The 24396-nt window shown below is 35.5% G+C and overlaps 1 protein-coding gene across 1 annotated transcript in view; it reads left to right on the top strand.

The window, feature by feature from the left end:
- The window catches only part of PIH1D3 (PIH1 domain containing 3), a 42960-nt gene extending 26922 nt beyond the window's left edge, over positions 1–16038 (top strand). Inside the window, exons 6-7 of the mRNA XM_008072854.1 lie at positions 11106–11191; positions 15912–16038. Of these exons, the coding sequence (XP_008071045.1) occupies positions 11106–11191; positions 15912–16038 (213 nt within the window). The remainder of the gene's footprint in view (positions 1–11105; positions 11192–15911) is intronic.
- The last annotated feature ends 8358 nt before the right edge of the window (positions 16039–24396 follow it).

Genomic DNA, 24396 nt, shown 5'->3' with positions numbered 1-24396 from the left:
AATAAATCAAAAATTAGCTGGGTGTGGTAGTGCGCGCCTGTAGTCCCAGCTACTTGGAAGCCTGAGGCGGAAGGATCGCCGGAGCCCAGCAGGTCGAGGCTGTGGTGGACGGGAGCGACCACTGCATTCCAATCTTAGTGACAGAGTGAGACTTCAACTCGGAAGGAAGGAAGGAAGGAAGGAAGGAAGGAAGGAAGGAAGGAAGGAAGGAAGGAAGGAAGGAAGGAAGGAAGAAAGGAAGAAAGGAAGAAAGGAGGTAGGAAAGAGTGGAAACTTGCCTACCCCTAAGAATAAGACTCACTGAGGTACCAGACCTCTTGGGGAGTATGGGGAAAGGGAATATAGGTATCAAAGATAGGTAAGAAGTAAGAAGATAACATAGCTTCTCCGTGGGACTATTTGTGGCAGGAAACAAGATGGGTGCATTAAGGAAATAGGTCAGCAGATTCCTATTCCTATTTTCATCCACGGGTGTTGAACAGCAGATTATCTCTAAAATCCAATAATGAATGGGGCTAAGGTTATTGGTTTTCTGCCAATCTACCCGTTATTTGTTCTAAAAGAGGAGAAAAGCAGCTTGCAGATAGCTTGATGCTCTTTGAGCTAGAATGGATACATAATGTTTTGGTGCCCCACTTTGATGATCTATGTTGGTAAGGGGACATTCTGATGTAACCAAAAAACAAGCCACTATACCTGTATTTTTCCCATCATCACCTCCTCACTAGGATAAAAGCCTTCCCCCAACTGTATATCTCACTAAGAATGGGGTGAGAGTCAGTCACCATCTGGCAGGCACAACCAGAAGTCACATATTTATCATATGTATTTATCCAGAAAGGGCTATCAGTCATTCTGAGCAAAGTGTGTACATAACCTCTAAGAATTCACTTGTTTTCTGCTTTTCAAATTCTGATTTCTCTCTTAAAGTTAAAAGAGTTATATTTGTTTACTTTTAATAAATAAATAGATTTGGCTGCTTGATAATGAAATGGATTTTCTTTTCCACTTAAAATTCTAGAGGATGGACATCTGTTTTGGGTTTCTTTCTTCCTTTTATTTTATTTATTTATTTATTTATTTATTTATTTTTTGGTAGGTTTCATCTGATTATCCTAACCTTGTTCAATTGGTTTTATATCGGACATGTGGCAGGGAGACAGATATTTCAGCTGTGACATTATTCCTTATTATCAGCTTCAGGCAGCATAGTAAACCTTCACTTAAATTTCTAATAGTTCTCTCAGTAATATACATACATTTATAGCTAATATAACATTCCTTCATATTATTGGTACTGGTAGGAAAGGGGAACTAATACCTCCAAAGCTGATCTAATTGTATAAATTTAATGTATTTCTTATTATGAAAATAATATACATTTAAAATTTTATACAATACCAAAATTAGTAGAGTTGACAATAAAAGTTCCTCCCCAGTGAGGGGGGAGATATTAAGGTCAGAGATGGAATAAGGGCGATGGATGTCTTATACATATTACTTGGTAATAAAAAAATCCGTAAATTTACATTTTGATAATGTCATTTTGAGGATGTTTCATAAAAATATATGAATCACATGGTCTGGAATCCTTGCACTAGAACTGCCAAAAACTTCTGACTCCATACAAGCAAATTCATAGACTGACCTTGAAAAATACCAATACTTGAGAGATGAATAAAGGAAGAGGAACTGAGATGACTATTTAGAGATGGGAGGGAAATCATAATTATTATCTATTGCTGTAAAGAAGTAAAACAGCATTAGGATGCAGAAAGAACTTTTAGTTTTGTCAGTCAAGAAGTCTTTGGTGATCTTTGCAAGAGAGCAGCTTCAGTGGCATGGCTAATGCCGGACTGAAAAAAAAGCTAAGAAGTGACTAGGAAGTGAGGAAGAGAAAGCAGAAAATAATAGATTGTTATTTGAGGAAATTTAGCAGTGAAGAGGAAGAGAGTGAGGAGACGGTTGTTGAGGAGGAGGTAGAACTTAGGGGAGTTTTTTTGTTTTGTTTTTGTTTTGTTTTTTGAGTTGGAGTCTCACTCCGTCGCCCAGGCGTCAACCTGCTGGATTCTGGCAATCCTTCCACCTCAGCCTTCCAAGTAGCCAGAACTACAGGTGCGCACTACCATGCCCGGCTAATTTCTGATTTATTGTAGAGAGGAGGTCTCACCAAGTTTCCCAGGCTGGTGGCTTGAACCTGTGGGCTCAGGCAATCCACTCGCCTCGGCCTCCCAAAGTGCTGGGATTACAGACTAAGCCACTGAGCCCAGCTTTAGGGGAGTTTTTAAAGACAGGTGAGACTTAAGTGTGTTTTTCAGCTGATGGCAAGTATCCATGTGTTCATCCATGTAATATTTATTTAGTTTCTACTGTATGTCACTAGAGCTAATAAACAAACAGTAAAAAAGTAGTCATGGTATGGGCCCTACAGAACTTTTATAAAAGGGTGGAAGCATTTTCAGTTGTCACAATGATTACAGGATTTTATTATCATTTAGTACTCAGGGCCAGTGATGCTTTAAATCCTGCGCTAAGAGGGACAGTCCTCAAGAATGAAGAACTGTCCTACACAAAATGACAATAATTGCTTCCCTCTAGTTTAGAAACATTGATTAGAAAAAGAGAGATTTGAAAATATGAGGGAAAATACTCGGCAGCATCCTACCCTGTTGACTACTTCTTCCCTCTTGAAACAGTTTTCTCTTTAATGACCTCACTTTCTCCCAGTTTTAAATCAAAACCATTGGGCATTCCTCCTCTCTTTTGCATCCAAATCACTGACTCTCACTCTTCTTCCTTAAGTTCTCTGGAGCTTTGACTGGTGTCTTTTTTTCTCTACCTATTCTCTTTCCATCTAGTCCCATAGCTCTAAATACGATTTATCTTTCTAGTCCTGACCTCCTCCATGAGTTTTGAATTTGTATGACCGTATATTTGCCTGGCATTTCTCACTTGTTTAATAGGCAACTCAAACCTAGCATGTCCAAGACAGAACTCTTTTTTGTTTTTTGTTTTTGAGTTGGAGTCTCACTCTGTCGCCCAGGCTGGAGTGCAGTGGCACGCTTCCGGCCACCGCAGCCTCGACCTGCTGGGCTCCGGCGATCCTTCCGCCTCAGCCTTCCAAGTAGCCGGAATTACAGGCATGCGCTACCACGCCCGGCTGATTTTTTGATTTATTGTAGAGATGAGGTCTCACTGCCCAGGCGGGTCTCAAACCCGCGGGCTCAGGCAATCCACTCACCTCAGCCTCCCAAAGGCGCGGGATTAGAGGCTGAGCCACCGAGCCCGGCTCAAGACAGAACTCAATAGTTTTCCCTAAATCTCTTTCTCCTTCATCTTCCTCATAGAAACAACATTCACCCAGTTGCTCAACTTAAAAACCTAAATCACCCCTCATTCCTCATTCCTTTATACCTCATATTCTATCCATCAGCAAGTCTTACTGAGTCTACCTTCAAAATAAATTCTAAATCTATCTAATTTTCATTACCACCACAACGGCTATCATGTCACAAACCACCATCATCTCTACCTGGACCATTCTGATTCTCTTCTGTTTCACCTCCCTGCTTTGACTCTTGCTTTTTCCTTACAGTCTTTCCACATAAGAGATCCTTTTTTTTTTTTTTTTTTGGAGTTGAAGTCTCACTCTGTCGCCCAGACTGGAGTGCAGTGGCCGCTCCCAGCCACCGCAGCCTTGACCTACTGGGCTCCGGCGATCCTTCCACCTCAGCCTTCCAAGTAGCCGGAATTACAGGCACACGCTACCACGCCTGGCTAAGTTTTTGATTTGTTGTAGAGATGAGGTCTCGCCAAGTTGCCCAGGTGGGTCTCGAACCCGCGGGCTCAGGCAATCCACTCACCTCAGCCTCCCAAAGGCGCGGGATTACAGGCTGAGCCACCAAGCTCGGCTAAGAGATCCTTTTTAAAAGGAAATCAGACCACCTCATTTATTTGCTCAGAACCCTCAATGGGTTCTATTTTCCTATCACACTTAGAATGAAATCCACACTTCTTATCTTAACCTATGAGGACCCATGTAATCTGGCCCTTACTTTTATAATTTCAAGTGATGCCATACTTTATTCCTTGTTTGTTATCCTTGCCTCCTTCCTGATCCCTTAATATGCCAAGTTATTTCCCGAATTCATTGCTATTCATTCCACCTAGAGTGCTTTTCCCTCAGATAATGATAATTTTACCTCCTCCTTTCCAATAATTTTGCCCCCTATTTTTTTTTGTTTAGTTGCATCGGTTAGTAACCCTAGAACTATATTATGTAATAGTAAGACATTATTTCTTATTTCTCACTTTAATTAGAATGGTTCTTGTGTTTTCTTATTCAGTCATACTGACTTTTGTGTTGTATGTTGAAGAACTGTTAATGTATTCTGATTATAAGAGTTCTAAGCAAGAATGAATGATGAATTTTATTAAATGCCATTTTACCATTTGTGGATATCATATGATTTTTTTTACCTTTGATCTATGGCTCAATTATATTAACAAATTTTTAAATATGGAACCATATTTGCATTAATTCATTCATTTACTCAACAATATTTTTTAAGTGGCTATGATGTGCCAGATACTTTCCTAAGCAATGAGGATACCATAGTAAACAAAACACAAAAATCACTGCCCTCACAAAACATACCTTCTTATGGGAGAGATAAATAAAATACACAAATTGTATTGTACATCAGAAGAAGAAAATGCTATGAAGAGAAAAGGAGTAGGGGGACATGACAGAGAGTACTAGAGTTGGTGGTGGCTGCAATTTTAAATAAATGTGGTTAGGGAAGACCTCACCTAAAAGGCAATATTTGAACAAAGACTTGAAGGAGATGAGGAACTGAGTTTCAGCTGTTGGGAAGGTTATCTAAGAGAATATTTATAGAGGAGGTAATGTTAGAAATATCAATAGAGAACAAAGAACTATCCTCAGAGAAATCAGGGCAAGTGTCCCAGAAACTGGTAGATAATTCCAACATGAAGGGTAATGGATGATATAGTGTGAGAACATGAGATTTCTTTTACTGTATATGTTTAGGGTGTTCAACATGATGTTTTGATATCTATATATATAATGAAGTGATTACTACAGTCAAACCAATTACTATAGCCATCTTCTCAGGCAGTTCCCTTGGGGGGGCAGGGAGAGTAAGAGCACCTAAAATCTACTCTTTTAGAAAATTTCCAGTAACAATACAATATTATTCACAATAGTCCTCATGTTATATAGATCTCTAGATCTATTTATTCTAAATAACCAAAACTTTGTATCCTTTGACCTATATCTCTCCATCTCCCACTCCACCTCTAGTAATCACCATTATACTTTCTGTTTCTATGTATTACATTTCTTTTTCGATTCCACATACAAGAGAGATCATGCAGTATTTTTCTTTCTGTGTCTGGCTTTCTTCACTTAGAATAATGGAGGACATGAGATTTTTTTTAACTGGAAAAAACAGACAGGATCAATGACATAAGGGAGATGGGAAGAAAAAATAGGCACCAACTGAGAGGACTATAGGGGAAACCGTGTCATCAGGAGAGATCCAGATTTCAATTACACTAAGAAGATGATGAGAATATGTAAAGAGGCTTAAGAGATAAGGGATGATGTACTGTGTGTTCCAGAGGACCTAATGGAAAAGTTTCAGGATGAGGGGTGAGAAGTGGAGACAGAATAGGAGATGTGACGATCCATATGGTAATTATTATATGATAAAGAATGATTTGGAAGTCTGAAGCTTCTTGTGGATATTGACAAATAGAGATACAAGTATAATGAATTTAGTTCTGGTGGTCTCAAAACAGGTAATAATGATGAGACTGTGAGTGTTTGGGGTGAGGGAGGTTTGAAGGACTGTGGATAAATGTTCTTACTCCAGAATGAGCTGTGCTTATTCTTACCTCTTGAGACAGGAGAGGAGTCATGCATCTATGAACTATTTTTAAAAAATCAATAGGCATGGCAGTATAGTGCTGAACTGTTTCAAAATAGTAACATTATAGAAAACGTATCCATTAATTTTTTTAAAAGATCTGTTGGTTTTGTGCTTTAGTTTTGGGCAATAAATGCCTCAATATTTTTTATTCTTCAGAGGTAAATGTTTATATCATTTCAAAGGAGGGATCCATTACCATTAATGCTTTTCATTTTCCTATAGATTATCATTGTCTATGAGAGTTTTTATAAAATACTTAGTATGGCTTCAGGGGAAAAAACCCTCTCACACATGTTTCTGTAGTTAATCAATGGGAAATTAAATTATTGAAGCAATTCAAAATGAAACCTCCCCAAACTTTTTCTGTTAATCAAAACTTCCTAATGTTATTAAGTCTCAAATAGAAACTCAAATAGTCTTAACTTCTTTTCTAAATCAAATGTATTGGTAGTGGTTGCTGTATTTCTGTCAAATAGAAATATTTTTACAATATCTAGAACCCATAAATTAATTTAGAATATCTTCCAAAGTGTCAGCCCCAAACCCTTTGGTGAAATATCAGTATATAATGTAGACCGGCCAAGTTACATATAATTTTTATTTATTCTTCTCTTCTGGTGGTGATGAAGTGACATTTCAAAAGGTAACCTAGAATGGATGATCTCTATGGAAGTTCTGTTATTTGGACTGCTCATGTCAATTTTCAAACACCTTATAATAGGATCATAGACACCTATCTGAGGAGCTAGGGATCCTGTGTTAATCACTTACAAATTATAGGAATATGATTTTTCAGGAGTCATCTTGTCATATAAATCTCTCATAAGAACAACAAGGAAAGAAGAGATTTAAAACAATGACAATTCCTTAATAATGACCCCATCACCACCACTACCACCACCACCACCACCACCACCACCACCACCATCACCAAGGCTTTAGTTTGTAGTAAACCAGCTCTGTTTAGCACATTTAGGAGAATAAATGAAGGCCCATGAAAACATCTAAGCACTGGAACCTACCTTTACCTCGCTTCAGGAAAGCCTCAGAATAAATTGCCAGAGAGACACTGAGTCGTTTTTGACTACTTTCTTGAAGACAAGCTGACAGTAGGAAGAAGGGATCTCACAAACCTTAAATTAGTGGACTTTTTTCCTGGTACTTTTTACTTACAAGACTGGAGGAAAGATGTTTGAACTAAAGCTAGAGATAGGTACTGTAGCAGCCAGCTTCCAACATGGCCCGCAATGATTCTCACCTCCTAATACGATGATTCTCACCTAATATTCTTCCTGCTGTATTGAGTAGGGATGATCTATTTAACCAATAAGATTTTTTTTTAAATGAAAAAGAATAATTATGAGGCTACTTTAAAAAAAAAAAAAAGCATTGCTTCTACCTTGATCTTTTGGATCATTCAGAGTGGGAAGAAGATAGCTGTTGTGTCATAAGGACACTCAAGCAACCCTAAGGAGATGTTTATGTGGTGAAGAGCTGCAAACAGCTATGTTGAGTGAACCATCTTGGATGCAGACCCTCTAGCCCCAGTCAGACCTTCAGTTATCTGCAGCCATAGCATAGAACCAAAGCCAGAACCACCTAGATAAGCCACACCCAAGTTCCTGATCCATGGAAAATGTTTGTGATAATACATATTTATTGCTGTTCTGAGCCATAAATTGGGTGGGAGGGTAATTGTTTATGCAACAATAGATAACCAATAAACAACAAATAACTAATAAGTGACAGAAACAGAATTTAAATCCAAGTTTGACCCTAAAGGTTAGCTCCTAAAGGGTTGAAATTTTCCCAATGAAATTTTTAGCAGTTTTCTTTGATTTACCTATTAAAATAATTTATTATTTAAAATGAATCCAATTTGTATCCTATGTAGATACATCAATCTTTTTCATTGTTCAATCAGTGACATCATTCCGTATTTACTAATGTTTAACAAGTGAGGTCTTAAATACAGTCAATTAGAGGTCAATTAATAACCATGTCTTTTTTCCAAGTATTAATTACAAATATTTCTGGAGAAGTCTGACTCATGTTTCAGGAGTTGTTTTTCTGTTAAGATTCCTCATAGAACTTTATATCTTATGAGATATTAATGTGCACCATTCCAACTAATTTGCCCCTTCTCTTGCTCTTCTGCTGAAACCATTTGAGTATACAGTTTTAATTTCCTTAAGAAGAAAAATTAGTGAGCTGTTTCCGAATTGTTCTTCACTAGAACTCAACATGGTTTTATGTACCACTTCAAAGTTCTACTCAAAAATTGTATCTAAATTTTACATGTCATAATTTTTTTCCTTTCTCAATTGCCATTTCAACCTTGGAAAAATAATATTTTACTTTGAAAGGTCTAAACATGTCAGACTAAAGAAACAAATATTTGTATCCCTTGGTCCAAGTGACATGAGTCAACGTGAGATGTTATAGAATATCTCAACTTGACTATCAGACCTAAATGTTATCACAGTAAAAATGGGGCTTTCTTTATCCAACTGAATGCTCATTTACTTTGAGACAGAGCACCTATAACTACCTTTTTAAGAAGTCTTCTATTTCTCTCACTTAAACATCTCTAATTATAAAGATCTGAATTTTCAAAATATAAAATTCTTTGTTAATTAAAAATATTAACCATAGAAAGTATTTAGATAGTAGCACCTCTAGAGTTCTATTTACAAACATTTGTTTATATATAGATTTGATAAAGTAAAATATAACTCACAAACATGTATTAGTCCACATACATTATATTTCATAAACAAAATTGCCTACTTTAAGTTTCTTAAAAGGAATCTTAACTTGTCCCATTACTTATTTGATATGTATTTTTCTTATAACTTGCTGCTTTCATTCTGGCCATTCAAGTCATGAAATAATTAGATGTCTGATTTTTCAAGTCTTCTAGCTGGATTAAGAGAAGGCTTCCTATTTACCTAAACCTTAAGTTGAATTTTCTTTTTTTGTTTGTTTGTTTGTTTATGGGAACCATATACCATGCCATCTCATACATATGCATCTCACCAACTTCCATCAAAAAGAGAAATAATATAAATTAGAGTAAGAGATAAGACTTCGTGTTGTGGTAAAATACACATAGTATAAAATTTATCGTTAGCACCACTTAGTATTTTCACAATGTTGCACAATCATCACTAATATCTAATTAACATTTTCATCAACCCTGAAGGAAACCCTATACCCATTAAGCCGTTACTTTCCTTTTCTTCATCTCCCTACCCCCAAGCAACCACCAATCTACTTTCTGTCTCTATGGATTTGCCTATTGTGGACATTCAATACAAATAGATTCCTATAATATATGACTTTTTGTGCCTGGCCTCTTTCACTTAGCATAATGTTTTCTGGGTTTATTCATGTAAGAGTACTTTGTTCTTTTTTATGGATGAATACTCCATTGTATAAATATACTACATTTTGTTTATCCATTAATCAATTGATATACATTTAGGTTGCTTACACTTTTTGGCTATTATGAATAGTGCTGCTATGAACAGAAACATTATGTACACATTTTTGTTTGAACGTCTGTTTTCTTTTTTTTTGATACATATTTTTTATTTTAAAATTGTGGGGTACAGTTAAAGGGTTAGGTATACAAATATGCATTATGTAGGTACACTTGTTGATGAGGTGTGCCCCCCCATCCCCAGACAGATATTGACTACCGTTAAACCCACGTCCCTTCCCCTCGCTGCTCCCCCCATAGTTTCCCGCCACTGTCAATCCTTTTATTATAGTATTACGATAGTTGTTCAAGGCCCACTTATGAGTGAGAACATGTGATACTCAGATCTTTGTTTCTGTGAGAGATCACTCAGTATTATAAACTCTAATTCCGTCCAGGTTGTTGCAAAATTCATGATTTTCTTTTTTTTTATGGCTGTGTAATATTCCATTGTGTATATGTACCACATTTTTTAAATCCAGTCCTCTTTGATGGACAGCATGGTTGGTTCCATGATCTTGCTATTGTGAACAATGCTGCGATAAACATACGTGTGCAGGTATCTTTTTTATAGAGTGATTTGAGTTCTTCAGGGTATATTCCCAGTAGGGGGATTGCGGGGTCATATGGAAGGTCGATTTTTAGAGCTTTTAGGAATCACCACACTGGTTTCCACAGAGGCTGCACTAGTTTACACTCCCACCAACTGTAGAAGTTGAACATCTGTTTTCAATGTTCTTGCGCATTGGTCCCCAACCTTTTTTGGCATTGAGGACCAGATTCATAGAAGACAAGTTTTCAACAGATGGATTGGGGGAGAGGTAATCAGGCATTAGATTCTCATAAGGAGCATGCAACCTAGATCCCCCACACATGCAGTTTACAATAGGATTCATGCTCCTATAAGAATCTAATGCCGCCGCTGATCTGGCGAAAGACAGAGCTCCGCTTGCCCACTGCTCAACTCCTGCTGTGTGGCCTCGCTCCCAACAGGTCATGGAGTGGTATTAGTCCATGACCTGGGTGTTGGGAACCCCTGCTCTTGGGTATATACACAGGAGTGGAATTGCTGGGCCACATGTGTAATTCAGATGAGCCATAAAGTAAAATCTTACTAAACCAATAAGTAGGCTTTTTTTGGAAGGTGAGGATCATATTGTTATTTGTCTTTTGTTATGATAACTTTTCTAGGCTCCTACATAGGAAATGGAATATGGGAGTTTAAACCAGGAGACCATAAGATGGCATCACCAACCCATACCCAACATGAGAACTAACCATTTTTTATACAAATTGCCAACTGATATAAAGGTAGTTGAAGGTACTCACCTCTAGCAGGTGTGCTAGTATATGCCTTCAGACAATGAAGGCTACAGGCAAGTAACAGAAGTATTTCCATATAGCTTTGGAGTTAGATAAACCTTAGTCAAATTACAGATGGTTACCCTTAGGCCACTCACTAAATTTTTCCGTTATAGTTTCTACATCTGTAAAATAGGGATAGTAATCCTTGCTTCCTAAGACTGATATAAAAATAGGGCATAGCTTGGCATATAGTTGGCCCTTAATAAATATTAGTTTTCTTTTCCTCATATATTCTTACACTTTTCAAATTAGCTGTTCTCCAAGATAATGGTATTTCTCTTCTCATTTTTCACTATCAGGTTAAAATTAAACTGCCAAATACAAATCCAAGTGAAATTGAAGTTGATATTCAGGAAATGATCCTTGACCTTCGTACTCCTAATAAGTGAGTAAAGATTAGAAACAGAGTAGTGTATTATAATACTAATGAGTTTTTAGTCAATATCATTTTTAAAGTGTATATACTTATTTTGCATCAATCTCTAAAGTCTGAAGAAAAGTGAAAAATTCAGTTAATTTTTCAGATGTTTGATCTACATAATCCAAACATAAATATGTGTGGAAATAATTAGGATTATTTTTTACTTTGCATCCATACATTTGGAGTGGGTTAATACTATCAAAACATAATCTTGACATTCAGATACAGTTTATCTGTCAGAAAAAACAACTAGAAGTGAAAACACCGTAAGTTGTAAGTTGTCTTGCATGTGTTTTTGTATGTTGATTTCATAAGATAAGAAATATCTTTAAACTTTTTGTATTTTGTGGGGCTTTAAGGTTAAACTTGATTGTTTTAATCTTAAAAATCAACAAAAAGATCTTGTCCTCAATTGCTCAAACAAAAATTCTGTAATGGCTAATTTTTTACTAGATTCCCAATCTGTGTGAATACATTTTAAATACAGAAGATCATGGAATAATTCAGTTAAACATTTTAATATTTTCAAACATGGTTTTTTGTTACATAGGTTCAAATCATGTTACAAAAACATAACACATACAGTAAAATTTTGATATAAAATGTGTCTCTTAAAAATGGGTAAATCTGTCCTTCTCTCAAAGCTAAAGAAGGACTTAATGGAACCTAGTGCATGTTAGAGAAAATATCTAAATATCTCACTTTGTACACTTCTCACCTGAATATTGAGCAGTAAGCACACATTCATTGCAATGGTCCTTTCTTTAACTCATGCACATTTCAAACTGGGTTTGGGGAGCCGGTAGTTACTGGCACATTCTCCTTCTTCCATTATCAGTGCCTATAACTCTCCTTTGTTGAACTTAGGACTTCAAGAAAATGTAAAGTAGATCCCTCCTACAAAAGATTTCTGTGTGTAAACAACCCAGTGTGCATATATAGGTTAATCTTGATTTCTGTAGTAGCTGCATTTAACCCAAAATGGTCTATAGATGAATATATATCAAATATTTTCTATTTTTTTTTTGCATCATTTCAAATATATATTCTCACAAAACAATTGTCTCATGTTATAAAAACTACATTAATTCTTTCTGACATTTACTTGAAAAAGTATCATGCCCTTTGGTGGAGAGATGAAAAATCACCTATTGGGTTCAATGTGCACAAGTGTGGGTAGTAGGTACGCTTAAAGCCCAGACTTCTTCACCGCTATACAATGCATCCATGTAACCAAAAACTATTTGTACCCCCTAAAGCTATTGAAATAAAGAGAGGGGGGAAAGTATCATGCCCTTTTCACTGCATTTTATACATATATTTACTCTTCCACATAACCTTTGCAAGGAAAGTTGGCTAAATGAACAGTCAATCTTTCATGATATTTGCACACTTGTTAAAAGCACACACATATCTACACACCATGGAGTTAATTTCCGTTTCCCTAGCAGTTCTCACTGTCTCCGTCAATCTTTAGGCAGCTGCTATGGCTATGTTGTCATTACAGATATCTATCAGAGCCCACTAAATGAAAGTCTCACACAGAGGTACTTTTTCACATAACATGGACTGCACTAGGTCATTTGGATAATAGTTTACTTGTATATTAAATGCTCAGTGCAGAGAAGTACTATCTCTTAAGAAAACTTTCTTAATAAAGATAGAAGACAGACGATAAAAATAAGGTTGTTTTTTTTTTAAATCACAGTTCCTAAATGCCTGAGCATCTTTGAGAACCATGCTATTATCTGAAATTTTATTATCAAAAATGTGTCTTGTTTTTGAGTTTGTTGATATTCACACCTACTTTTTTTTAGTTTCCAACTTTGGCATTCTATAACACTATGTTTATCTACTCCAAGAAAGATTTAAGAGAGGTAATTCTGTTCATGTATCTATAAGACAGAAACAAGTGAATTTATTTTAACTGAATTGACCAGTAATTAGTCAAGCCAATAGTCAGTTGCATTAGAATTATCAATAAATCCAGGCATCTAGCATTATACAGTCAAAATAAATAAAGCAGTTTACTGAATTCTTCATTTTATTCAATTGGTTGTTTTAGCATGTAGATTCCCAGCATGGAATAGATGGAAAGGAGGAAAAAGGGGGGAAATTAGATAATTTCCCAGAATCTCCTGACTTAAGTCTTCATATGAGGTTTCATTATTTTTCTAAGTGAATTCTAAGAATATCATAAATGAATACCTTGAGTGTGATAATAAAAACACATTTGAAAGACAAATATAAGCCAATTTTTTGTTGAGTGCTGCTTTAGATTATTCACACATTTGCTGTGTTCCTTTAATTCAGATTAATTGAGAGTTGACTGATGTTCAAAGACACTGATGCTTACAAAAAAACAGTTTTCTAAATGAAATAGTTGAATTGCAGCTCAATAGCTATTTCTGTACTTTCTTTGAAAATAGTTATGACTCCTACAGGAAATGTTAAAAGTGGATGCAAAAGATGTTTAAAGTTCATCCTCTAAACAAATATTTTTAAAATTGTAAACCAGATATGTAAACCAAATTATTGTGTTAACTACATAAAGTAAAAACTACATTATATGAATATGCACAGAACCAGCTTATCCCTTATTTAAATATCTTGCAAGCAACATTGACATAAACTCTCTATTATAAATATAATCATGTAAGTCTCTAAACTTGAGTTCACTGTATAGATATTTTTGTATTTACCTTTATATATAATTGTTTGCATTTAATTTCTAATGAAAATTAACACTGGATGAACAATTGATCAGTGCCTAGACTGTATCTTCTTAAAGTGCAAATAAATCATCAATGTAAAGGCAGAGGTATTGGGTTTAAGTGTTTATTAATATTTTATAGTACTAATCCATGGTAATTATTTAAATGTTGTTTTGCGGTGACTTGAATACTTGCTTTTCATTTATGTATGAATTCACTCAACAAACGTTTATAAAGTCTTCTGCTAGACAGCCGGGGAGCACTAAATAAGATACAGTCCTATGCTTCAATGAACTGTACTTGAATAAGTATTTGTAAAATTTTTATTTTGTGTATCTATAAATCCCTATCTAGATAATAAGACAGTAAAACAGACTAGACAAAATACTTCCCTTCTCCTTAAGAGCCTAAATGAGTGGCACAGTTTCAATGTTCAACATTTTAGTATGTGAAGCTATGCTACTCAGAACTAGACAAAAATGCAGGAATAGATGGATCATTCCAACGGCCACTATCTCTTTTGAATTTATTTCTCTCTGGACAGAGAAGTGCACATTATCATTGGAACTCCTTCGGCTGATTTATAGTTGTCTTTTAATGCAGTGAAGCTACCATACTAAGCTTGGCTTTCTTTTTAAAGTGAATATATTATCATTTATAGGACAAGAGATAAAGCAAATCTAACTCTAACACAACTTACATTGTAAACAGCTTTAGAAGATAGATTCTACACGTTTTTTGCTTCCACTTTTTCTTGATATGCCAAATATTACAGGCTACATTAAAATACATTGCCATTTAATTACTTCAAGTGGAAAGAACTATTTCTCTTACCCCATCTAAAATGGAAAAAGGTTTACGTTCCAGAAATGTATAATAAATACTTTGAATGAGTCCATTATCCTGAACTTGGGTTTTTGCAAATAAGTAAGAGAATTGATTTTCAAGGATTTTGTTTTCAAATATGTGCTAGTTCTCCATTCAAGTACTTTATAAGTACTCCTAAAGAACACGAGATTCTTTTACCGATTTGGGTATTATACCTTCTGAAGGAGCTTTCTCTTCCATTTCTAGAGATATTCAGACCCTCTCTAGTGAGATTGTGAGGTAGCAAGTGTTTCATGCATTTAATTTTCTTCAGATACCAGCATTTGCTGACCCCATTCATAATTCAAATTCATACTGCTATGACAGAATCATGGATGTCTCATCCCAGCAATGCATCTAACACATACAACTATCCAGCAACTGAACCATAAACTGCAAAATAAACCTAGCAATCTATCACAGGGAATTTTTGTCAATGTGTAGTAGAAAGAATCAGAAGCAAGCAGAGAGACGCACTTTCATTGATCTAGTATTGAAATCATTCAAGGCTTAAGTTTTTTTTTTAAATTTTTATTATAAAGATGTGGGGTACAATTCAGGGTTAGGTGTATAAACTGATCATGCAGGTACCCTTGTTGATGAGGTATGCCCTTCCCTCCCCTTCAAGGCTTAAGTTTTAAACACTACACCTGTGGTAAAGACTCAGCTTAAAGATGTGTTAGGAAAAATGTTATAGAGCCATTTCAATTTTCAAGTTTGTGTCAGTCGACCACATTCCATCTGCACATAAGTATGACTGGCAACAGGTCTGTCTAATAAACTTAAAGTTATGTGATTCTATTTCTATGCCTATAGACATAGCCTAACAATATATTTACACAATGAAAAATTAGGTCAATTATGAAAAAAGAGGGGAACCAAAACAAGTGCTTGGATTTTTAAGACCAAAAACCGGTATATTACTTGTGTTATTTAGGCATGTTTTTGATACAAAATTTACACTAGCTAAGTAGTGGGAGTTTTATGATTTTTAACGTTCCAATGGTATATGCTGCTTTCTCTTGTCTTATTAGAAGTGATATATTGCTTTAGGAAGCTAAAGCTAAGTTGTTATTTTGTTGTTGTTGTTGTTGTTGTTTTAGGAAGCTGATGATAACTCTTCCCCAACCTGTTGAATGCAGTAGTGCCAAAGGATTCTATATTCAAGAAACTGAGACTCTTGAAGTCAACCTGACTATGAAAAAAGAGTTTGATTTTAATTTCTTCTGAAACTGCATGAGTAAGGAGAAAAAGTGGTAAAATGGCATTCGTAACACTTAAAAAACTCTGAAGAAATTGGTTTGTGTTTTCTATATTATCTTTATTATTTTGACATATTTTGGAAAGGGACACAATTTAATTCCAGTGATATTCTGATCATCTACAGTCTTCTCTATTATTCTGTTAGGAAATATTGTTTTCTCATACTAATCTGCTATTTTATTTTTATAGTGATAGCTGAAAGCTTAGCTGACTAGATTATTACATGATCAATTTCATAACTGAACTATGACCACGAAATGGTTGGTCTACTTATTTCAGTAGTCTGACAAAACTTATGCCAATTAATTAAACTAAGATACAATCAGTTGCATAGCAATTGGTCATTACTATCACCAGAAAAGCTTAATTGGTTGCCTTTTCATTGATTTGATCAAATGACTTAGAGTGTTCTCTGTTTTAGACTCTTATGATTGCTCTGGAATATACATGTAACAAAGAATTTAAATAGTTTGATGTACCATACTAGCCACAAGTTTACTCAAAGAAGAAATACTTTTGAGCACACAGTAGTATTTGGCTTCTTTAGTCATGCTTTCAATGCTTGGATATAATTAGGCTAAAGTATTTTATGTGTACTAATAATTATTAACAATGCCTGTTTGGGTACTGTATTTATATTTAGTTAATTGAAATCCTCGACATTTAAAAGGAATATAAAGAAAAGTGTGGTACGTTTACAGATTCCGTTTTCTTCATTTTAAAAAATATTTCTTCTTAATTGGACATACCTTTTTTTATGAATTGTTCCAATGCCCCTGTTTCTTCTATACTGTATTGTGTATGTTTATTTCAGAATTATTTATGAATAAATTATATTTTAAAGCTTGTGTGACTTGGTCTCACATAGTATTGTGAAACTGTAAAGTTACCTATGAGTAAATTTTGAAAAGATATGAACAACTAAATGATGTTCATCACTTATAGGTGAACTATTAAGGGAATAAATATTCAAGTAGGTTTTTTTAGAGTTAATTATTTGTATAACTTCCAATCCTAGTTTAATAACTACATCAAATAGAATGAAAAGACTAACGTTGGAAAACTAGGTTGTGTTAAAACTCTCAGCTCTTATAGAGAATTTGACATTTAAACTACCACCATGACAAGAATTGAGGGTGAGATTAACTGAAAGGAAGCTAGTATATGTCCTTCATTTACAAGACCTACTGTGGAGTGATCTACTTTGCTTTTTTAGCATCTTTTTTAAAGGGTATGTTTTAAGGACTTAAAATTACACCCTAAAAATTTAAACTCTGGGGCAAATCTAGGCAGTAACTGTAACAAAGTTCTCCAAAAAGACAGAATTAATAGGATATATAGAGAGAGATGTGAAAGAATTTATTAGAGGGATTGGCTCACATGACTATAGAGTCTGAGAAATCCCTCGACAGTTCGTTGGCAAACTGGATACCCTAGGATGCCGGTTGTGGCTCAGTCCAAGTTCAAAGACCTCAGAACCAGGGAAGCCAATGGTGTAATTCTCAGTCCAAGTCCAAAGACCTCAGAACCAGGGAAGTCAATCATCTAATTCTCAGTCCAAGGCCAAAGGCCTGAGAACCAGACAGGGGTAGATGGAAGGCAGGAGAATGCTGGCATAAGTTCTAGAGTCCAAAGGCTAGGGAGTCTGGAGTTGTCCCAGGACAGGAGAGCAAGAATGTAACCCAGGTCCAGCAGATAGATCAACACATTTGCTGTTTCTCTGTTTTTGTTCCTCTGGACCCCCAGCAGATTGGGTGGTGCCCATCCACATTGAGGGCAGGTCTTCCCCACCTAGTCCTCTCAAACTCACATGCTAATATCCTCTGGAAACATCCTCAGAGACACACCCCAAGATAATGTTTTACCAGGTTTCTAAGTATTCCTTAATTCACTTAAATTGACACCTAAAATTAACCATCACAGTAACCAATATTTTTTTCCTCTCTAGAAACTACTGTAGGTCAGTGGCAAATGTATCTCTTTTTCCTATGTTTTGGCCCTAATTACAAGGACCATTATTACTCAAGCTGACTGAATGTGAACAAGTTGTCCCTGAAAGAGAAGACAGAGCATATCCAGGCCAACTTGAATTGGGTTTTGGTTATGTGGTGCTATATCAATTATATAATGAAACAGAGCTTCAAGAACAATGAAATGTGATCCAGTGATTTATACCCATCTAGAAATTATCCTACTTCATTGTCCTTGGCCTTAGAAGTAACAACTACAGTGGTTATTTGTTGTTTTGTTTTTAAGCTAAGTAAATTTTCTCTCCTTAAAGAGGAATAGTCCCACTAAAACAAACGTGGAAAAGAGGATACAAGAGAAAATTTATCTTGTCAGCATTTATTTATTTATTTTTTTATATCAATATTTTTTATTTTGATATTGTGGGGTACAGCTAAGGGTTAGGTATACAAATATGCTTCGTTCAGGCACCCTTGTTGATAAGGGGTGTCTCCCCATCCCCAGACAGAGATTGACTACTGTTAATCCCACCTCCCTTCCCCCTCATAGTTTCCCACCACTGTCAGTCCTTTTTTTATAGTATTACAATGGATGTTCAAGGTCCGCTATATGAGTGAGAACATGTGATACTGAGATCTTTGTTTCTGTGAGAGGTCACTCGGTATTATGTTGTCAGCATTTATTACTGAACCTTAGCCATTATCAAGATAACTGAAAGTTAAGCCACAATTGTGGCCTACATACACTTCTCGTTCATGAACTCTTTTACTTCATTGTTTTGTTCCATAATATCCAGTAGCTTTTGTGGGCATTCAATCACTCACTCATTCACTCACTCATTTCTGCAATCTTTCTTGAAAGCAGAATTTATTGAGAAGACAGAAAAGCTCCCACAGTGAAAGGGGACCGAGGCAGTTGCCCTATGCATTCTTTCAACAAATATCCACTGAGCACTTATCACATGCTTAGCACTGTTTGGTGCTGGGGATATATAGCAACAGCAAATCAGATGTGTACTCCCACTCTCATGGAGCAGACAGTATAGCAAGGGAGACAAACAATAATAAAGTAAACACATAAATATATTTTTTCAAGTTATAATTACTGTTATGAAGAAAAAGAACAGAGAACAAAATCTGATATGGGAAGGGGAGCAGAAAAGGCTTCACGAAGGATTTAACATTTCAGCTGAAAAATAAAGAATATCTAGGATTTAGGTAAAGAGAGAGTTGAGAGAAGGAAAGCAGTAAGACTTTCAGGTGCAAGGAGTAGCAAATGAGAGGATCCAAGATGTATGATAAGGCTTGGGGAGTTCAAGGAAATGAAAGCCAATGTGGTTACAGTAGAGTGAACCTGAGAGAATGTGATTGGAAGTAAGATTGGAAATGTAGGCTGAAACAGTGTCATGTGGAATATTGTAGGCTAAGGTTGAAAATTTGAACTTTAAGTGCTTGGTGGAAGAAAACGTATTAGGAGGCAATAATGGAAAGGAAACACCAGTTAGAAGTCTATTTTAATAGCCCAGGCAAGTTATTTTTCTACATGTTATCCTAAATAAAATATATTGTTGATTTTTTTTTTTCTGATTAGAAAAAATACACTCTGCCTGCTATGGTTTGTTTCCACCAAAACTCATGTTGCAGCTTGGTTCTCAATGTAGCAGTGTTGGGAGGTGGGGCCTATTGGGAGGTGTTTGGGTCCTGGCGTCAGCTCCCTTGTGAATAGATTAATGCCATGTCTCAAGAGTGAGTTCTCGCTCTCACTGAACTGCAAGAGTGGGTTATTATAAAGTGAGATTGCTCCTCGTGTTGGCTTTCTTTGCTGGCCCCTCCAACTTTCTGCTATGAGGTGAAGCAGTACATGACCCTCTCTAGAAACCCAGCAGATGCTAGTACCATGTTTGTTGAACTTCCTAGCTTCCAGAATCCCAAGCCAAATAAACCTCTTTTTTCAAAATTTATTTTGTAAATTACCCAGTCTCAGATAGTATAGCAATAGAAAATGGACTAAGACACTGACATGCTCCAAGCAGGAAACTTTAGCAATATAGAAAAGCTCTTTAAAAATAAAGCAAAACTAAAAATCACCATAAACCAATGAACCATAAATAACCACTGTTACCATTTTTTGTGCTTCTTTCCAAACTTTTATTTTCAATGCATAGCATAGATATTATTTTTTTCCCAAATGGGAGAGTATTGCACACACTGGTTTTATAATATATTTTAATTTCCAAGTGTATTCTTTTTAAAAATAAACTTTTTTTCTGAATTCTAATTTTATTTCATGGTGGGAAAAGTGCATGATAATCGATCTATGTATATTTTAAAAGAATAAGTATTCTGTAATTTTTGGGTATGGAATCCCACATATGTTAATTCGTTTTTCTGTGTTATTCAAATTGTTTACATCCTTATTAATTTTGGTCTTTTTTGTCTATCAACACAGAGAGGCATATTAAAATTTACCAGATTTGTTGGTTTCTCCTTATAATCTGTCAATTTTTGTTTCATGTATTTTGAGGTTATATTTTTAGGTACACAGACAGATTCATAATTGTTATATCTTCCTGGTCGACTATTCATTTTACCAATATGCTGTGACACTTTTTTTTGTTTTTGTTTTTGTTTTTGTTTTTTTTTGAGTTGGAGTCTCACTCTGTCGCCCAGACCGGAGTGCAGTGGCCGCTCCCGGCCACCGCAGCCTCGACCTGCTGGGCTCCGGCGATCCTTCCGCCTCAGCCTTCCAAGTAGCCGGGACTACAGGCATGCGCTACCACGCCCGGCTGATTTTTTGATTTATTGTAGAGATGAGGTCTCGCTGCCCAGGCGGGTCTCGAACCCGCGGACTCAGGCAATCCACTCACCTCAGCCTCCCAAAGGCGCGGGATTACAGGCTGAGCCACCGAGCCTGGCTTTGCTGTGACACTTTTTATTCCTAATAATATTTGTTGTTTTGCTGTATGTTTTGTTTAACATTAGCACAGCTGCATCAATTTTAATTAGTATTTACCTGGTATATTTTTTTCAATCACTTTCCATGTTTTCCTTGTTTTAGATAAGACTTATGAACAACATGTAGCTAAGTTTTGGATTTTTAAATTCAACCAAGATTCTGTCTTTAAATTCACAGGTTTTAGTCCAGTTGCATTTATTGTGATTAATGATACATTGGGACTTATTTGTATCATCTTATGGGATTTATCATTTCTTCTTTTTCTACACTTTTTTTTCCTTTCCTTCCTTTTTTTCTCATTAATATATATTTAATTTGTCCCTCCTACTGATTTGGAAGTTACACATTCTGTTTTGTTTTTTTTCACTTAAATGTCTTTAGTTTATCCATAGTTCTATCCTCCTTTAAAACAATTGAAGGACTTAGTTTTAACCCAACCATTCCTCTCTCACTTTGTATATTCCCTAATTATTCATCATCATCATTATTGTTTTTTATAATCAATATTTATCTAGATTTACCCACATGTTTACCAGTATCTTTGTTCACCATCTTTTTTCTACATCAGTGTTGCCTTGCTGAAGTACATATTTCAGCATTTTTCTCAACAAGGGTTTGTGAATTCTTGATTCTGTCAGTTTATTTCTGGAAATGTTTTTATTACCCTCGTTGTTGAATAATAATTTAGCTGGGTTTAGAAATCTAGACAGTTATTTTCTTTCTGAGTTTTGAAGATATTATTACCTGTGTGATAAAATTCAACCAAAATTCTGTCTTTAAATTCACAAGTTTGTCTCGTTTTTGTTCCTTTGTAGGTAATGTCTTTTCACTCTAGTAGTTTTAAAGATTTTTCTCTTTGCTTCTTCGTGTTCTGCAATTTGACTATACTATGTTTAGATATAGATTTATTTTATTTATTTTACTTGGAATTTGTGCTTCTTAACTCTTTTAACAATCATGGAAAATGATCAGCCATTATCCCCTTGACTATTGCCTTTATCCCATTTTCTCTATTTTTATCCTGGAAATCCTCTTAGATAAAGTTTGAACCTTTCAGTCTATCCTTTGTGTCTTTTCGCCTCTGTCATATTTTTCATTTCTCTTTGTTCTTAATATGGGATAATTTTCTCAAATCTATTCTCTAGTTCAATAATCCTCAGGATTCTAATCTTGATCATGATTATGTCCACTGACTCCTACTCACAGTAGGTAATTTACTCTTGTCATTTTTTATTGTGATATTTCTTCTAATGGAGCTTTTAAAAAAATCTACAAAAATCTCGTGTGGTCTGTGTTGTGGGAGCATCCCTTCAAAGCAGTTTTACCTTTGGTTCTGCTAAAAGCCTCAGCATAAAATTTCCCAAATCATGTAGGTAGAAAAAATTAAAAGCTAAACCCTACTTGAATTTCAGGCCTGTGCGTTAATTCTCAGAGGAACTTTTTACTTTCATTTAGGGCTTAGACAGAGACAGATAAGATTTCTTGTTGTTTTCTTGTGCCAAGATGCAGAGTTTTTTTCTAGTTCAATCTTTTATAGCAGGTACAACCCCTCCTGTGGCCCAGCTTTATGATAGAACCCTTGGGTACAAGACCTCATCTTCTGTCCCTGCGATTATAATAAATTGAAACTCCTTTACCAGGGCAACCACAACTACTTTCACAAGATTACCACTCTGGTTTTCAGTTTTCTCCTCATTTCTGGCATCTGGGAGTTTTTCTTTTATTTCTTAGGGGCTCTGCTAGGCAATTAAAAGAATTTTTGTGTATTTTACCTTGTGCTTACATAAGTTTGTATCAAAAAAGTTTTTAGTTGGCTATATTGTTGGAAATGACTGGTCTACTTTCTTAACTTAGCAGTATATTTCAAATATCTTCCCATGTTAATATTCTTTAACATGATTGTTAATAGATTGAATTTCCTAGAGAGAAGACTTCAAGTCAGGCAAAAGGTTTATTGGAGAGCGCTCTTGGGATCATCACCTGTGGAAGAAGGAAGGAAAGGAAGCAAAATTGGACAAAGAGTGAGGTTGGGCTGCAATGCTGTCACAACTAGGCCTTACCAGAACACAAAGGGAGATCTGAATCTGAAATAACCTTACAGAATTGTCTCCAGTTGGAGTCAAGGGGCTGAGTCTTTATACTCCTGGGTTGACTGGTCATTTAATGCAAACTGCACCTGGGAAGGAGCATAACCTGAGGCTAGGTCACTCTTCTCAGCCAAGAGCAGTTCCCAGAGAAGGCTAACAGCCAAGAATTGTCAGCAGCCTTCCCAGTAGTTGGGAGAATAAGCCTTTCTGTGTTAAAGCAGGATCTGGATGTCACAGAATTGTGTCCACTAGAATGATTTGTGATGGTTTCATAGCATCTCATGATATGACCCTAAAGATTTAACAATAATGGATTTTGTTCTAATATTCTATATGAATAATATTGATATGACCATTATTGCACATTTTCTTTGTTCACATCTTGTATATTTTTTCTCTTAGGTTAGAGTACTAGAATTGAAATTGCTATGTATATGCATTTAAAACTTGTTGATAAATTTAGCCAAATTGCCTGTCAAAGAGCTTGTACTAGTACTCATTTCTCTATACCCTAGGAAACTCTGAATATGATCCCTTTTTATCATTTTCAGTTCCATAAGGAAAAATAACATATCACTTTTACGAATTCTGTTGCTTGACAGTCTTAGTGAGGTTAAACAATTTCTCAGACATTTATTGACTGTTTATGCTCTTGTTTTGAGGACTACTTATTGTCTTTTGCTAATTTTTCTATTAGAATATTTAACTTTTCTTACTGATTTGTAAAAGTTTCTTATATATTAAGATATAAAACTTAGCCATCTGTAGTATATTTTATAAATATTTCTCACAGGATTTTTTTTGTCTTTTAATTTTGCATATAGTATTTTTAATAGAAAGTTTATATTTTATGTAGCATATTCTTAGGTTATTTATTCACTTATTTTTATTCTGGTTGTTTTAAGAGCTCATCTTTTACTTGCATCCATCTGGAATTTATTTTGGAACAATTAATTTTTGACTTTTTAATTCTAGACTTGAACATTATAAAATATGTTTAAAACATTCGCTGTCACACTCTGCCTTCTCCCATTTAATTTTACCATGAAATCATCCATAAATCTTGCTGCTAGAAGAGCAGTTGATGATTTGTAATATATTATAAACAACGAAATTTGAGTGCAATGCACTTTTAGTCAACTCCTCTGACAAGATAATATTTAAATGTTTCTATTTGAATTTAAAATATATTCCACAGCCGGGCTCGGTGGCTCAGCTTGTAATCCCGCGCCTTTGGGAGGCTGAGGTGAGTGGATTGGCTGAGCCCACGGGTTCGAGACCCGCCTGGGCAGCGAGACCTCATCTCTACAATAAA

This window comes from Carlito syrichta, unplaced genomic scaffold (assembly GCF_000164805.1).
Source record: "Carlito syrichta isolate Samal-C Ts95f unplaced genomic scaffold, Tarsius_syrichta-2.0.1 Scaffold315473, whole genome shotgun sequence".
NCBI lineage: Eukaryota > Metazoa > Chordata > Mammalia > Primates > Tarsiidae > Carlito > Carlito syrichta.
Note: the sequence above shows the minus strand (reverse complement) of the source record. Positions and strands in the feature narration are given on the sequence as shown.